Source organism: Gossypium hirsutum, chromosome A07 (genome assembly GCF_007990345.1).
Source record: "Gossypium hirsutum isolate 1008001.06 chromosome A07, Gossypium_hirsutum_v2.1, whole genome shotgun sequence".
Classification (NCBI taxonomy): Eukaryota; Viridiplantae; Streptophyta; class Magnoliopsida; order Malvales; family Malvaceae; genus Gossypium; species Gossypium hirsutum.
Genome location: NC_053430.1, coordinates 5,928,023 through 5,945,339, shown reverse-complemented (window position 1 = coordinate 5,945,339; position 17,317 = coordinate 5,928,023). Strand labels below are relative to the sequence as shown.

At 29.1% G+C, this 17,317-nt stretch overlaps 2 protein-coding genes across 2 annotated transcripts; both read left to right on the top strand.

Annotated features, from left to right (window-relative positions):
• The first annotated feature begins 3,275 nt into the window (after window positions 1-3,275).
• LOC107937999 (uncharacterized) lies at window positions 3,276-6,521 on the top strand. Its single transcript, XM_016871022.2, has 4 exons — window positions 3,276-3,345; window positions 4,250-5,096; window positions 5,206-5,364; window positions 6,119-6,521. The coding sequence occupies exons 1-4, from the start codon at window positions 3,338-3,340 to the stop codon at window positions 6,341-6,343; spliced, it is 1,239 nt and encodes a 412-aa protein (XP_016726511.1). The 5' UTR covers window positions 3,276-3,337; the 3' UTR covers window positions 6,344-6,521.
• A 6,625-nt stretch (window positions 6,522-13,146) lies between these two features.
• LOC107938000 (calcium-dependent mitochondrial ATP-magnesium/phosphate carrier protein 3) lies at window positions 13,147-16,675 on the top strand. The gene is made up of 4 exons (XM_016871023.2): window positions 13,147-13,644; window positions 14,841-15,626; window positions 15,714-15,804; window positions 15,893-16,675. The coding sequence occupies exons 1-4, from the start codon at window positions 13,203-13,205 to the stop codon at window positions 16,080-16,082; spliced, it is 1,509 nt and encodes a 502-aa protein (XP_016726512.2). The 5' UTR covers window positions 13,147-13,202; the 3' UTR covers window positions 16,083-16,675.
• Window positions 16,676-17,317: the final 642 nt, after the last annotated feature.

Here is a 17,317-nt window from a genome sequence, read left to right as displayed (position 1 = left end):
CAAATAAAAACATCTTAGAGACAGTATAACTACAAGAAATAAAGAAACTCGTAATAAATTTCAAAAAAACCAAATGAGATCTTCAATATTGATGGAAATTTGCTTCCAAGTCAGCTTCAAAGGTGTTTTCCGAGTTGTTCTCTTCAAAAATCTTTAACGGCTTCCTCCTCTCTTCTTATATTTGGTATATGTAAGTCTTAGAATGCCCGAAAACCTAAAAATTGCATTTCTTTCTCGTGTCCAGAATTTGATTCGCGAAATCCACATGGGCTGGCACATGGACGTGTGGCAGCCCGTGTGGTTCACACGGCTGTGTGCCTAGCTCGTGTGGGAGGGTCCAACCCGTGTGGCTCTTGGAACTTGCTCCAATTTTTGCTCATTTTTTGCTCATTTTGCTCCAAAATGCTCTCCTAAGTATAGAAACATAAATTTAAAAGATTAGAAGCATAAAATTCACCATTTTACATCGAATAATTATCCAAAAATGCATTAAGAATGGGGTTAAAACATGTTACTTTTATCACTTATCACCCAACCTTAATGCATTTATAGAAGTCAAAAAATTCTTTAGATAACCCTAAACTAGGAATAAAAGCTACATACAATCTCTTTTTCTTGCCATTATTTAAAGGGTAAATTACACTAACAGTCACTCAACTTTGATGCAACTGACAAAGCTATCACTTTGGTTTCAATTCAATCACTCGACTTTCGAAAAATAACAAATCAGTCCTACTAACTATTTACCGTTACAAACATAATGGAAAAGTGACTTAGCATTTAACAAGATGCTTGCTGTCATTTAACTGGCCAGTTGGAGGGTCTTTACTTTTCTCCTTCTCATTGTCATTCAGTTGAAATGCCATTTAACTTCCTGTCAACATATGATGGTAGTGAAAGTATTCAGAATCAAGTTAGTTGGATGACACAAATTCATCATTGCATAAAAGCCAGATCACTTTTCTGTTTGAAACTTTGAACATCATGCTTCTACTATCAGAAGTTTTGTGCTAAACTTGCTTTTATGTGTAATGCTAGTAGTTGTAATATACCAACCATCATGTTGTGTCTTTTAATGAATCCTATAGTCTGTTCATGTTTGATTGTATTTTTTCCATGCTTATTTATATCTGGCATTCTTTTCGGGAACTTGCTGAAAAATCATGAAGTACGTACATTTGAGTTTCAATTTGTGGCAAAGGGTTTTGAATTGCGAGGTACATTTGAATCGATTGTCAATAGAGAAAAAATGTGAAAAAGGAAGAACTGCATTTCAAAGCGAAGGTGAAAGATATGGAGCTAAACCATGAGAATAAAGAGAAGGCTGAGGTTGAACTTAAATTGATGACCAAATCAATGGAGAAGGAAAAGTCGAAGCATAAGGAGGATAAGGGGGAGAAACATAAAGAGAATGATAAAAAAAAACAAGAGGATAGTGAAATTGGAGAAATGAATAATAAAAAGGAGAAAAAAAAAGAGAAAAATGAGAAGATGTACAAAGTTGAAGAAGGTGATGATAACATAAAAAGAAGAAGAAGAAGAAAAAAAAAAGACAATGTGGCAAAGATGAAGAAAAAAGAAAAACATAATGATAAAGAGGTGGTAAAAGAAGACGAAGAGAAAATAGAAAAGAAAAAGAAGAAGAAAGATAAGGAGAAGGAGAAAAGTAAGACCCAATTGATCTTTTCTCTTTTTACCCTAAATCAATCAATCCATCTTTTCTTTTCTTTTCTTTAAACTCGTCTAAACCTTATATCCTTTGGCTCATCATCTAATGTGGCAAGTTAACTAGCCATGCCAGCTGTTCTATTAGGCCTATAACAGAAAATGTTAATGAGTGACTGATTTGTCACTTTTCAATAATATTAGTGACTGATTTGTTACTTTTCGAAAGTCGAGTGTTTGACTTGAAATCAAAATGACTATTGGTGTAATTTATCATTCCTTATTTAAACTCTTGACATGGGTGAAAACAAAGGATAGATCGTGGTTTGAAAATAATAAATTTATTATTTTAACCCTTAAAATTTTATTATATTTTATATTAATCTTCCAAAAATTTATAATTTATTTTTCAATCCTAAACCATTTTAAAAAAAAAATTATCTTATTCTTCGATTTAACTTAAGCATCTTTGACTATCTCTAAGAATAAACTTTAATGCCCTTCATTTTTGTCATGTCTTGTAAGCAGTGTAATTTTGTAATTTTTTTTTTTTGGACGAAGCACAATCAATATAATTAAAAAGTAAAGTCAATGAAACAAGTTGAGAAGTTTGAACATTAAAATAAGACTTATCTATTGTGTTATAAATCTCACCTTTTATTTTTCTTAACTCAGATTCGTTTTCTTAAAAACCCATCTCAATCATGCATCTTTGATTTATACTATTAGTTAAACACGAGTTTAAAAATTAAACTTTTCTTCTCTTCCTACTGACGTGACCTTAGAAGTTATTTAGAAATTGAATCTCTTTATTTAATTTAAAAATTAAAATAAAATTTTAATTTCGATATTATAAATTTTGAGTGTTAAATTTGTTATTATACCAATAAAAATATACACAATTGACAAAAATATTAACGTTGTAATTTTTTTTATAAAAATCGATTTACTCAATATAAAAAATTAAGAGTGACCATATAATTTTTTTTACTATTAAAATTCCATCGCTAATACTATTAATGGACTTCTATTAAGTTTTAATATGTGGCATCTTAGTATTTTAAATTTGCTAATATAGATTATTTATTTGATTTATATATTATCAATGAATCTTAAGATGCTACTTGTTAAAGAAAATAATGATTATATTTACTTTTAATGATTTTATAAAATTATTTATTAATTTATTGATAATGTGTCTTAATACAAGTCCATTTTCACCCTTTTCAATTGAAGTTTATTTTTTAAATCAAATAAGTAGAAGAGTTGAATATTTAAAAAGTACAGAGATTAAATTTTAAAAATTAAAAGAGTACAGTCATTGAAACCCAAGATAGACCTTTTTCAGGTTCAAACGGTTCAGGCGGAATATTCTTATAATATTGAAAAGTCAAAATAGTAAGACTCTGTTGCTTGCTGAGCAAGTTACCTCGGCAGCAGCCACTTTTGAAGGGTTTTCTTTAATGTGAAATTTGCTTTAAAATATTAGCATCAAAATACACTTGAGAAAAGTCAAAAACAGGAAGCCAAGTCTCATATGCTACCCTGTCACTATCTCTAATTAATTAATTAAAATGTGTATGTATATATATTGAACTAAAACTCAGGATATTTGATCAACTTCAACGTTGAAATATAGCAAGCATTAGTTGGTGAAGAAAATAATCTCAAAATGTTGAGGTACGTTGCTTTTCTTTTTCCTTCTGATTTTTTCAGTTCGATTCTAGTCGCTTTAATTTTTGTTTCCTGTCGAAAAAAATGAATTCGATCAAGTAGTAATTTAGTTGGATTCGAGTTATTAATCAAATCGAATTCAAGTTCTTTTAGTACTTGATTTTTTCTTTTAGTAAAAATGGAAACACAAGCCCGATTGAGTCTTAATTTTGTTGGCATGAATATTGTTGTCAATGCAAGAGGATGTAGGTTTGAGTACGCTAGAATGCATTGTCCTACTATTTATAGATTGGGGAAGATATATGTGCAGTTCTAGGCATTATATCAAAAAAGAATAATATAATTAGAACCTATAATGAGATTGTTCTAAAAAAACAAAAACAAAAAAAAATACAAAAATATTTAGGTGACAAAAAAGACAATTGAATAGTTGAATAACTATTTTGTAATTTTTTATAATTTAATGACTAAAAAAGAAACTTACTAATAATTGAATGATTATTTTATAACTTTTCATAATCGGATTAGAAAGAAAAACATAATTAAATGAATATTAATATAATTTACCTTTTTCTTAAATAAAGCATTCAACAATTTATTTATATATTTATTATGTATAATGCACCATGAAGGGTCAGTTTTTTGAAAATTTGCTTCTTCTGTTTTTTCGTATGTATATTATATATTTATGATTCCAAATTTATACTTGTTGCATTTGGCCTTCAAAATCATACTTGATGACTATGAAAATAATTTGGCAAAAAAGGTGAATATTCAAATGACCCTTTTGGTTCATTTCATACAATAACACTAACAATTTTTCTTATTTTATATAATTTTATAAAATTTGGCTCCATTGAAATATTTAACTAGGGATTATATGTTTTAACTCAAGATATTGATTTGACAGGGAAATGAAGACTTTCAATCTTGGATGGTTACTTTTTGTTGCAATTTTGTTAATTTCAGCTCTACCATTTTCACAAGCCTCTCGGAGTAAACAACATAAGGTAAGAACTGGCGTTTTCCGATCACCTCAGATCGTGCTCGGGCCGGGATCGGTAGCGAATAAACTTTTTTCGAATATCGATTTTCCGAGAGGTCATATTGCCTTGAAAAGTTTCGATGCTGAGATTATTGATGAAAGTGGGAATCCAGTTCCATTGTATGATACTTACTTGCATCATTGGCTAGTTCTTAAATTCTATGTACGTAAAGGTTTGGAAAATCAAGACATTTCAAAGCTCAACAGTTCGGATTATATTTCTGGGAGAAATAGCGGAATATGTCAAGATGGAGCACTTGATCAATTTTTTGGTCTCGGTTCCGAGACACGAAGAACTAAGACTCATATCCCTGATCCTTATGGGATAGAAATCGGTAGCCCTACTAAGATTCCATCAGGGTTTGTAGAAACATGGGGGTTGAACGTCCATGCTATCGATACAAGGGGAGTGGAAGATAGGATGGGATGTACCGAATGTCGGTGCAATTTGTATAATGTTACCAAGGAGGAAAATGGAACACCTTTGAGCCCAAATTATGATGGGGGACTATTATGTTGCTATGATGGCACAAAATGTAGGTTGAAAGATGGGTTTATTGGCATCGAAAGAACCCTTTACCTTCAATACACCGTGAAGTGGGTCGATATGAATAGCTTAATTGTACCGGTGAATGTTTATATATTCGATGTTTCTGATATTTGGAAGAGATCTCGTAATTCAACTGGGATTAATTCAGAGCACAATTGCCAGGTAATTAAAATGTTTATTTGATATAACAATTTGTTTATTTGATATAACAATTTTTTTCGTGAAATCAAATTTATTCTTGATTATGATGGTGATGAATACAATTATGCAGGTGGAGTATCAAGTTGAATCTTGTCGTGCCACGGGATCGGAAAACGACAAATGCATTGACGCCGAAAGCGTTAGTCTCGACATGCCATTTGGTGGTTATTTGGTATATGGTGGTGCACACCAGCATGCGGGCGGCACTGGTTCTGCTCTCTATGGGAAGGTAATGAAATTCCTTTTGCATGCATATGCATAAATTATCCAAAATACAATGGTCAATTCCCATAAATTTTATAAGAATGCTAACATGGTACTTAAAAAGAAATTTATGTGTTCAATGCATATCTATAAATTTAATAGGATAGGTTGATTTTGCTTCAATTTAATAGATTATTTTGGATTTAGGTTAATTCTAGTTTGAATTCTTTTGAATTTGGATCAAATATAATTAGAGTCAGCTTTGAATTTGGGTCATTTGAGTTTTGTTGGGCTGAGTTATTTCTAGTTCAATCATTCAATTTTGACATTTAGTTCATGTTATTTCAATTTGGTATTCAGGTTTAACACTTAAGATAATTTTAGATTATTTTTTGGGGGTCATTTAAAGTTTTGGTCATTCAAGGTTTGAGTTGTTTTTTGTTTCATTCATATATGGGTTTGGGTCATTCAAGGTTTTTCGGGTTATGTCATTTTAGGTTTGGATCATTTTGAATTTTTTTCATTCGGGCTTGACACTTAATTTAGATTATTTCAAGTTTAAATTATCCCAAATTTAGATAATTTATGATTTGAGTCATTTTAAGTTAAAGTTACTGACTTTTAATTATTAAATTAAGTTAAATTAAATTTAGATTCGAGTTAATCAAGTAAAGTAAAAAATTAACAACTTTAGTCCAATGCGATCATCTAGTGAATTTTAGTAATATAATGTCTTCTTCTAATGTCGTGATGTGCATGTTTTCGTACAATGATTTTAGGACGGCCGGAGTTTATGCTCTTCGATACCGATTTACGGGACAGGAGAGGAAGCTGGAAACGAAAATGGTTATATCGTGGGAATGTCGACCTGCTACCCTAAACCGGGAACTAAGAAAATATCAAAAGGGGAGACTCTAATTTTAGAGTCTAATTACAGTAGTATCAAACAGCATACTGGAGTTATGGGGCTATTCTACATATTGGTGGCCGAGACATTGGCTTAGTCAATGAGCCATTGCTCAAGTAATTTTGTTATTAAAAATATATGAATTCCAATAATTTTGTTTGTGAAATTAGTGATACATAGGCATGAATAATGTAACTCTTGGTTGTAGTGATACATAGGCGTGAATAATGTAACTCTTGGTTGTAGTGTAAAGTTGTTTGAATGTTCCAAATTTAGAGGATTATATACTTATATAATGTCTAATATATGTTGCTTACGAAAATTGAAAAATATAGATAAAGTCATCTTAATTAAAAGAAAAGAAAGGACAAAATCAAATACCAACTGCTTCATATAAAATTCATGAACTAAGGCATTTTTGGCACCTTTGACAGTGACATGAATTTTAAATAATAGTGTTTAACATCTGACTTCCTTTTTTTTTTTGCCAACATTAGTGTTAGTTTCAGTGACAAATTAGTAATTTTTTTTAATCATTCAATTATGAAAAGTTATAAAGTGGTAATTCAATTAATAATAAATTTTCTTTTTATCATCTAACTATGAAAAATTACAAAATGATCATTCAACTATTCAATTTTGCCTTTTTTTAATTCGTTACAAATTTGTGGGAGGAGATTTCATTACCAAGACTTCAACGTGAATGCCAAATATAAAGCTCTTAAACACTTTTTTTTTATTAATAAGAAAGAGCATAAAATAGTGGCTAGTCAACCATTAATCTTGATGTCACAACTCCATTTACATCTGCATTTAGTAAGCTACGGATTATGTCTGGTGGATATTAAAAGACAGAACATTGTAGTGGTTGATCCCAAGCCATTGAAGCTAATCCATCGGCGAGCTTATTACCTTCTCTATAGGTATGTTGAGTAATCACCTCCATTCCTTATTCATATACTTGTGAGCCTCCCTACACAACCGATGATCATCAGGCTTAGCACTACTAGACAACATGGTAGCAACCTCCATACTATGAATTTCCAAAATAATTTTTCGATGTCCAATCCTCCATGCAATCTAAAGTCCTTCAACAACACCTTAGACTTCTACTTTAAATGCCGAGCAAGAACCAATCAGTCTAGAAAAATCAATAATCCACTTTCCATTTCAATCTCGAATAACTCCCCCACAAGCGGCCATAGCTGTATTTTCTTTTCACGCACCATCAACATTTAATTGAATCATGATAAATTATACGAAATATAAATGAATCAATACACATAAATGTAATATATAAAAATAATTATAAATAGAATTATAGATATAACGCTAATGTGAATAATTAAATTGATATGAATAACAAATAATGCTTTGATTTGAATGGTAAATTATAGAAATTGTGAAGAAAAAAAAACATACATGTTTAAATCTTATTATGTATATATATTTTATTTTATCATATAATTAAAAGATACAAAAAAACCCTTCGAAATAATACAGCTTTTATAAAGAGGGTTTATTTTTAGACATAATCATTTATTTGACCATCTAACTTTATAAAAAAAAAAGTCATTTTAGCCCTTCATTTAATTTTCACTTCTTTTAGCTCTTAAGCTTACACTATTTGTCAAATCACACTAAAGTTGATGAAAAAATTAACGTTTGTTAACTTTGCTAACATGGCATACACGTGGACTGCCATGTGAATGCCACACCAGCAAAGTTAACCAACGCTAATGATGCGGTCGTTGAGAGCACAAAAAATATCCTATTCCCTGTAAAATAGTAAAATTAATAGTAAAAATAATAGTAAAGGGGAAGTAGGGTCAAATCCTCAGGGACCGGATTGTACGAATGCTCGTTTCTTGAAATCCTGGACAATTTCTTGGCCAAGAAAACCTGCGTTCCTGAAAAATAAAAAATAGAATTAAGAATCTGGAAATAAAAACAGAATTTAAAGTTGACTGAAATTATGATTACAAAAATAATAAAAATAATAAAGAGAGTTAAAGGAAAAGAAATTCTTATTGGTAGATTTCAGCCTCCAGTTGTCTCATTCCGCCTTGGGTTCAATCCTCAGCTTTTAAATAACCCTTCTCAACTCAAGTAAGTCAGTTATAATGGAAGAAGACGCCTACGACCACCAGCTCCAAAGATTAGACTTACGATTTTTAGGGAACCTGATTCTAGCCAGTAACCTATGCTAGATCAACGCTTCTCAATGGCGAATCCCACGTCATTTTGTCTCTTTGGCTCACCAACCTCTGACGCAGTAAGTTAACGAACCGACTATGCAATCCTTCTAAAACATACAAAGCGGCCACCTTTGCATATGTTGAAAAGCTTACTTCTTAAGGGCCATGGACAAAAGCGTCAGCCCGTAGTGCGAAGAAACGATGAATACTTGGCGAGAAGGCTAAGTAAGGATTCTAGGCCTTAAGAACCCTTTTTGGGAATATTAATAACCTTCGGTTAGATAGGTTTTAGTGGCTCATGGTAATGGCGGAAAAGAAAATAAATATAAAAATGGAAAAGGGAATTTTGTTCAAAGAAAATATGAAGAAATAAAAGCCTAGACTTTTAGGGGGAGAGTGTTTACAGAAAAAGATGAACACTCAAAATAGAGTCACTTCACTCCTATTTATAGTGCTAGGGTGATAGTCTAATTTAACTTAAATTCTAAAAAGATAAATACATTTAATTAAAGATAAATAAAGATAATTAAAATAAAATCCTAAAATTAAATAATCCTAATAATTATCTTAATATTAATTATCCTAATATAAATAAAATAAAGTCTTATAAAATAAAATCTCTTCTTTTTGCGTTTTTAGTCCTTGTATCTTCTATGCTCTCACTTTTGGCACAATCTTTTTCCTGTGTCGCATATCAGCCCATTGTGTCTCCAAATTCGCACTTTTGTCCCTTAATTTTACTTTTGCCTCCAAATCAGTCCCTAATCGATAAAAAGGCATAAATAGCTCAAATTTGTAGGATGAAGCCCAGAATAAACACATGATTAATACATAAAAATACGTTATTCTAGAGCATTATCAGCTAACTTTTTCATTTATTTTAGGGTGATTTGACAAATAATACAAGTTTAAAGGTTAAAATGATTTTTTTTATAAAGTTAGAAGGCTAAATGAATCATTATGCCATTGTAAATTGTAATGTAATCAACCTTTTTTTTGGGGGGGTGTTCATCTCTTCCCCATTATTTTTGGTTGTTTGAATTTATTATAATATTAATTTTCTTATTCGTATGATGCACAAGTTAATTGTATGTATTAATTAAAATTGTATAAATTTTATTTAAAATTTTAAATTTTTACAATTAATGAATTATGAACTTTGTATAATATTTTTTATTTTTTTATTTAATATGTTTTTAAAGAGTTATAATTATTTTAAAAATTAATGTAAGTAAAGTTTTATACCAATTATAAGCTAAAAAAGTATTTCAATGAAAATTAAATATATATATATGTATATTTAAAAATTTATTATAAGTAAAATTTATACTTATTATAAGTAAAATTTATACTTATTATAATCCTTATAATGAGTTCAAATTGGAATCAATATTCCTTAATTTCTGTAAATTAAGAAGACAAACTTTACACTAAATCGAAACAATTTAAAACAAATTAGAGTTAAATTATAAGTCTAACAAAAGTTGAGGGACCAAATATGAAGATAACTCAAAAAAATTTCTGATTCCCGCGTGAATAGCTAAGTTGGGCACAGTTTGTTATCTCCAATTATATTTTATTATTTTGATTAATTACTCTTTTACTTTTACTTCTAATTTTTCTTTTGTGATTTCATTTTCATTTTCATTTTCTAAGCATAAAATTTTATATCATTTCCTCTCATCCTTATCCAATAAAAAATTGTTACTTTTTTATTATTATTATCTTGTTATTTTCAAATATATTTTAATATTTTCCAATAAATTACATCAATTGAATGGTAGATGAAATTATTCATTTTCAACTTTGTAATAAATATTAGTGTGTTTTCACCTTATCATGTATTTTTAAATAATAATAAAGTTTTTTTAATTTTGTCAAAATAATATTTTTATTAAAGTATTCTAAAATGGGTCACAAATATTTTATTTTAAAATTATTTTAGAAATACGTAATTAATATATATTTAATTTTTTTTACTTAAGAGTTATACATATTTAAAAGTTTCAAATTAATTTATTTTCATTTAAGAAAATGAGCGGTAGTCATAAATTAATCTAAAATCTTCCCAATTAGAAAAGAAAGATAGATAGGCAAGCAAAACAAAACCCAAGAAGAAATGGTCATCAAATCTACTATCAAGAGGCCTAAAAATCCCAATCCACATGAAACATCCCAACCGATTAAAATATTTAACTTATCCACCTATAGGTATTGAAAAAGGCATATGGTGGCATCTCTTCAACCCAAATTTGCGCAGGATTTGCAAGTAACCCATACTGAGAGAGTGAATGTGTCGCTTGGTTAGCTTCACCACTAATATTGTGAAAGAAACACAACGTAAACCATTTATAAGACAATGATAATTTGAGTGATATTTGAAATTGTAATTTTCGTTGCAAGCTACCCTGCACGAAATGTAGGAGGATTCAGATAAAAATAATGCCCAAAAAATAAGTTTGAACAAAAAAATAAAGTCTGTTTAAAAAGGGTCAGGCTTCGAGTAAAGCATTTTTAGCCTGACTTAAATTCATTAAAGAATAAAAAAAATTACTTTTTGTTTTGTTTTTTAATGTTATTTTCTTGTTTTTTTCTCTCTATTTTGCTACTATTTTACGATTATGTTGTTACTATTATGTTATTATTATTTGGATATTGTATAAATTTTGTTTTATTGTTAGTTTTGTTATTATTTTAGAGGCATGTGCTTGTTAAATTGTATCTATCTTAGTGTTATTTAAGTATACATATATTTAAAAATAATATAAAAATTAATATGGTTAGGCCGGACCCTAATTTTAACATTTTTATCTGGGTCAGGCTTGGGCCTAACAAACAAACCTAAATTTTTAGCTAGGCTCAGCCCATGAACACCTCTATTGCAAGCTATGTGAGCTATTTATAAAATTACGCTTAAGTTGTTACTCTGGTATTTATAAAATTATTGGTAGGTAATTAAAATTTAAAGATAATTATGATTTAAATTTCAAACTATAATTTTAATAGATTTATGATTATTGAAAGTAAATTATAATTAATGTTAAAAAAATTATCTTAAAAGAATGTAAAGGATATTATTTCAAAGGTAAAAAAAAAGATTCAAATAAATTTTTTATTTAATTAAATATTTAACTAAATTTGAAAAATAATTTTATAGAAAATATATAAATAAATATTTAAGCTAAACCAAATAGATAATTATTTAATTAATTTTTTTATCTAAATTTTAAATTTTCGATTATCTAATTAAAATTATAACATAATATTTATTATTATAATAACTTAATATTTAAAATTATTATCTAATAAAATTTTCAGCACTGTTTTAAATTTTTTAAACTTAAATGTGATTTTCGAAATGTAAATAAAAACTTATAAAATTAAATATAAAAAAGAGAGATTATCACTTGCTTAGCTAATTAAATATATTATACTTAGTTAATTTATTACAAAGATTATTTATAAATACAATAAATTATTTGTATAATTCGAATTATTCATATTATTTAATAATTTTTAAGGAGGCGAATACTAATTTATCAAGTAATATAATATATATTCAAAATTATTAAATTAAAAATATTTTAAATTATTTTATACTAAATCATATGCAGTGGCTGATCATTTAATAGATATATTAAAATAAATATAAATAATTTATGCATATGAATATAATATATTAAAATACATAATATATATTCACGGGTAGTAATTACTAATAATTAGTATAATATTTATTAAATTTTTAATATTTTATACTTATTAATATACTAAATTGAAAATCTAAATATTCATATTAAACATATATTTTAATATTTATAGCATAACATATTATTAAATATGTAAATGATAATATCTTTGTTAATAAATACAAACTAAATGTGCATGGATATATAAACATATTTTAATAAAAATTATACTAAAATTTTAGTAAATAATATGTTATAAATTTTAATTTATAATCGTATTAAATTTTAGTTCATAAATGCTATATTAGTAAAATTTTATTAGAGAAATCGAACTGCTATTCGTATTATTGGTATAAAATATTCATTTTATTAATTTATTCGTGCATTATACTAATTTTTTTAGTAATATAATATATTTAATATATATTTAATGTTTATCTAATTAATTAATTATTTTAAACATAAAATTTTATAATTTAATGGATAATAAAAAATAATAAATTTTTAAAAATATATATATAAATTATATAAGAAAACATGATGCTCCACTTGTTGAAATTATAATATGTGTATCTTGTTATATTATATATATATAAATATATTTGATTTATTTTTGTTTTTGTTTTTATTTTGAAAAAAAGTAAATTAGTTCATCTAAACAAAAAATAGAGTAATTTAATTGATGTTAATGTCTTTCATCAATTGTAATAATTTTGATTGGTATAATAATAAATTTAGTTTTTAGTGTTTATATATTTTATCATTTTAACTTTAATTCTAAAAAAATCAATAAAATTAAAATCAAATTTACAAAATATATAAATTTTAAGAGTTTGAATTTATTATTATAGAAATCAAAACCATACGCAATTGCGTTGGACTTATATTTATGATGTTCTACGCAATTTCCTTTGGGACTTTGACTCCATTTCCCCCTCTTTTTTTGACCTACCAAGAGAAAAGTCTACACGTCATTTGCCTTCTTTCTGTCACTAATTCAAGTCAATGTTTTTAATTTCTTAGTTGTATCATTCTGCCCAAATAAAAGGGTTGTTCTTTTTTTTTTTTTATGAATGTTCTATTCCTTCCAAAAACTCCATGCTTACCTAAAATGGGGGCCAAACCCAAACCTGAATGTTGCAACCCGGTTAAAAAAAGGGGTCCTGTTTCAATGGAACATGTTCTGTTAGCATTAGGGGAAACCAAAGAAGAAAGGGATTTGAGGATTCGTAGTTTGTTCAGTTTTTTCGATGCAGCTGATGTGGGATTCTTGGATTATACTCAAATCGAAAAGGGTCTTTCAGCTTTACAGATTCCTGCTGAGTATAAGTATGCCACTGATCTTTTGAAAGTTTGTGATGCAAACAGAGATGGGTGTGTAGATTATTATGAGTTTAAGAGGTATATGGATGATAAAGAGCTTGAACTTTATAGGATTTTTCAAGCTATTGATGTGGAACATAGTGGTTGCATTTTGCCTGAAGAGCTTTGGGATGCACTTGTTAAAGCTGGTAATATACTATGATGCTCTCTTTATTACATTGTTTTAGTTTTGTTTGTCTTTACCTTTATATGTTTGATCAGTTTAGTCTTATAGTTGCATTGATTGAGTTGATAGTGAAAATCATTAAAAACTTTGAACCACTTATGGTTAGTGTATGTCATTTTCGATCTTTTGAATGTGAAGTGCTTGCAAATTCATCGTCGGGAGACCGGAGAACTTGCTTTTGCAGTGCTTGTACCTCGGACCACCACTCGGAACATGTAAGGAACATATATAGCGTTAATGTGGATTGTGTTGTCTGAAAGTAAGTGTGTGGTGGCAGTCTGATTTCTTGTTTGGTAACCATTAGTAAACGCCCGCAGGCTAAGTAGATGTTAGAATTTGTTTTTTACTTTGTACAAAACCTTTTAGTAGTTTACCATTTGGCTAACTTTGTGAAATTATTGATGCTAAAGGGATTGGATCACACATTTACCAGGTTTGACAGATCTTTCTATGTTGTCTAGTTACAAACCATTAACTATAATGGAAGTTTAGTTGGATATCTCACGCTTGCTATCTGATATTTAGTAGCTTTGTCCTTAGGCCATTGGGGTAGCAAATCACAGTACGATAGATAAACGTTGACCATGGAGATTATCGTAGAACTTAACAAGAGCTGTATTTTAGTTGGTAATATGGACTATGGTTATGTGTTGTGTTCTTCAAGTTTGTAAGGGAATTTGGTAAATAGTTATACTCGGGAAGATGCTCCCACGAGCTTGTTGGTAATAGACTGAGAAGGCATAAACCTTCATGGGCCCGATGAGTTTCCCATTGTGTAGAAACAGTGTCCTATTTTAGAATATTTTGTTGGTATATACTCATGCTTCAGTTTATTTGGTGTGATAGTCCGGTAAAGTTTCTTGTCATTAGTATGTGTCTATTTGTTTTGCTGGATGTTCGAAACATTTTCTTCTTGGTCGAATCTTTCGGAATCTGTCCGTTTTCTTGCATAACAAGTAACGTATCAAAGACTTGAAGTTGTGCATGTTATTGATGAATTTGCTCCCGTTTTACCCCCCATGATTTATCCCTATAAACTTCTCCAGTGAAAATGCGTGATAGTTCTTGTGATCATGATGTGGAACAATTGGTTGTTACCATCATTGCAATGAATCCATTGTTTACATCTTATAAGTCCTGGCTGTTGGTATTTTGTAGGGATTCAAATCAACGACGAGAAACTTGCTCAATTTGTGGAGCATGTCGATAAGGACAATAATGGGATTATAACATTCGAAGAATGGAGGGATTTCCTTTTACTCTACCCTCACGAAGCTAACGTCGAGAACATCTATCATCATTGGGAAAGGGTTTGCCATGTAGATATTGGAGAACATGCTGTTATTCCTCAAGGCATCAATAAACATGTTCCCAGAATCAAGTTTCTCATTGCAGGGGGAATAGCAGGTGCGGTTTCTCGTACTGCAACTGCCCCTTTCGATCGCCTGAAAGTTGTTTTGCAGGTTCAGACTACACGTACAAGTATTCTGCCTGCAGTAACGAAGATATTGAAGGAAGAAGGTTTGTTGGGTTTTTTCCGAGGTAATGGGTTAAATATCGTGAAGGTAACACCCGAAAGTGCTATCAAGTTCTATACATTCGAAATGCTAAAGGATGTAATAGGAGAGCATATGGGGGATAACAAGGGTGATATAGGTGCTGGTGGGAAACTTGTTGTCGGTGGTGTTGCGGGTGCAGTGGCACAATCCACTATCTACCCAATGGATCTTGTAAAAATACGATTGCAGACTTGTGCTTCCGAAGGTGGAAAGGCTCCGCATCTAGGGAAGTTAACCCGGGATATATGGGTTCAAGAGGGACCTCGAGCATTTTACAAAGGTCTTGTGCCTTCTATTTTCGGGATTATCCCTTATGCCAGTATCGACCTCACCGTCTATGAGACCTTGAGAGATTTCTCAAGGACACATATTCTTCAGGACAGTGGTACTTTTCTGTTCACTTCCAATATTTTGGTCTTGCATATTTTTATTTTCATTTTTCAGTTTCGTCTCATTTTTCGTGGTTTTGTAGAACCCGGTCCTCTAGTGAATCTATGTTGCGGTGCAATCTCCGGAGCTTTAGGAGCAACATGCATTTACCCTTTGCAGGTTATTCGAACAAGGTATGATCGTAACGTACACAAGTCCCCATTTCCAATAATTTGTTTATAGATAATAAAATATCATTTGCATTTATGGGTTGTTTCCCAGAATGCAAGCACAACGTACCACGTCGGACACGGTGTATAACGGGATATCGGACGTATTTTGGAGAACATATAGGAAGGAAGGTTATAGAGGATTCTACAAAGGACTAATACCAACTCTCCTCAAGGTAGTCCCTGCTGCAAGCATTTCATATTTGGTTTATGAGGCAATGAAAAAGAGACTTAAACTTTGATTAGTGAAGTCCTAAAGTTTGGGCTTATAGAGGAATGTAACTAATAATAAGATAATTAAAAAAGTAAATAAAGGGTAAAAGTACCATGGACGTCCTTGTACCAAGAGTCATATTACATTTTACTCTCTCTATTTAAAATTTGGTCAAATTAGTCCTTATATACTAGATCACAGAACAAATTGATCATTTCTATTAAAAGTTTCATCCAATTGTATTGTTAGAAACTGTTGCGGCTAATGGAATAACTGGAAATGATGTATGGCATGTCACGTGTACCTCATGTTGACGTGCGAAGATCAATTTTTAACGGTAGAAATAAATGAAATTTTTAACAAAAGGATCATTTTGCTATTTGATCTAATATAAATAGATTAATTTATATACTTTTTTAATAACATTGACAAAATACAATTTAACTCTCAGTATGGAGGCTTCCATGATACTTTTACTGTAAATAAAGATGATTATTTTGAGTAGGTGACAATTCCCACTTTCAGACAATGGGGTACATAGTTTTGTTATAAATTTACCCAGGCTTATGTAAACCAATGTTGAGAATCTAATTTATATACAATATGAAGGCTGCGTTCTGATTTTATGATGAGCTTTTAGGGAGAAAAGTACTTTTACACAAAAAGCAATAAAGAACATAGGTAAAAAGAAGAAGCTTTTCAGCTTAAGAAAAGTCCTTTTTCTCATATGAAAAAGGAGAAATTTTGGTGCTTTTTTTAGTCCAAAAGTGCTTTTGAGGCTATATTACATTTTTAGCCTTATTTGTTCTTTTCCTTTTTTTTCATTTTTTCTAACGTTAGAATCCATTTTCCCCTTTTTTTTCTTTTGTTTGAACTTTAATCCAAATATATGTAATATTTTAATTTGCTAAGTTTATATTTTTTATATTATGTTAATATTTAATATGAGTGATATATTCAAAGTACATTTTAAAATAAAATAATACAAATGTGTTAAAAGCATTAATTAAAAATTAAAAAAATCATTTTTAAAATAATACAATAGTGTCGATATCTAATTACAAATATTTAATTATTATATTTAAATATTTAAATATAGTTTATATATTCTAATTAAATTTAATAAATAATTAATATTAATTACTTAGAAATATTTAAAATTAATATTATATATTAAAATATTAACAATAAGTTATAATTATTTGTTTTTATATTTTTGCTAAAATATCATAATATTAACTAATTTGAACATTATTTAAATAC

Bases quoted from the DNA above. Each gene is read 5' to 3' on its own strand.
- LOC107937999 (XM_016871022.2), top strand. The intron at 5,097-5,205 runs GTAATTAAAATG...ACAATTATGCAG, and splicing joins ATTCAGAGCACAATTGCCAG to GTGGAGTATCAAGTTGAATC. The intron at 5,365-6,118 runs GTAATGAAATTC...CAATGATTTTAG, and splicing joins GTTCTGCTCTCTATGGGAAG to GACGGCCGGAGTTTATGCTC.
- LOC107938000 (XM_016871023.2), top strand. From the start codon at position 13,203: ATGAATGTTCTATTCCTTCCAAAAACTCCATGCTTACCTAAAATGGGG. The intron at 13,645-14,840 runs GTAATATACTAT...GGTATTTTGTAG, and splicing joins GGATGCACTTGTTAAAGCTG to GGATTCAAATCAACGACGAG. The intron at 15,627-15,713 runs GTACTTTTCTGT...GTGGTTTTGTAG, and splicing joins ACATATTCTTCAGGACAGTG to AACCCGGTCCTCTAGTGAAT.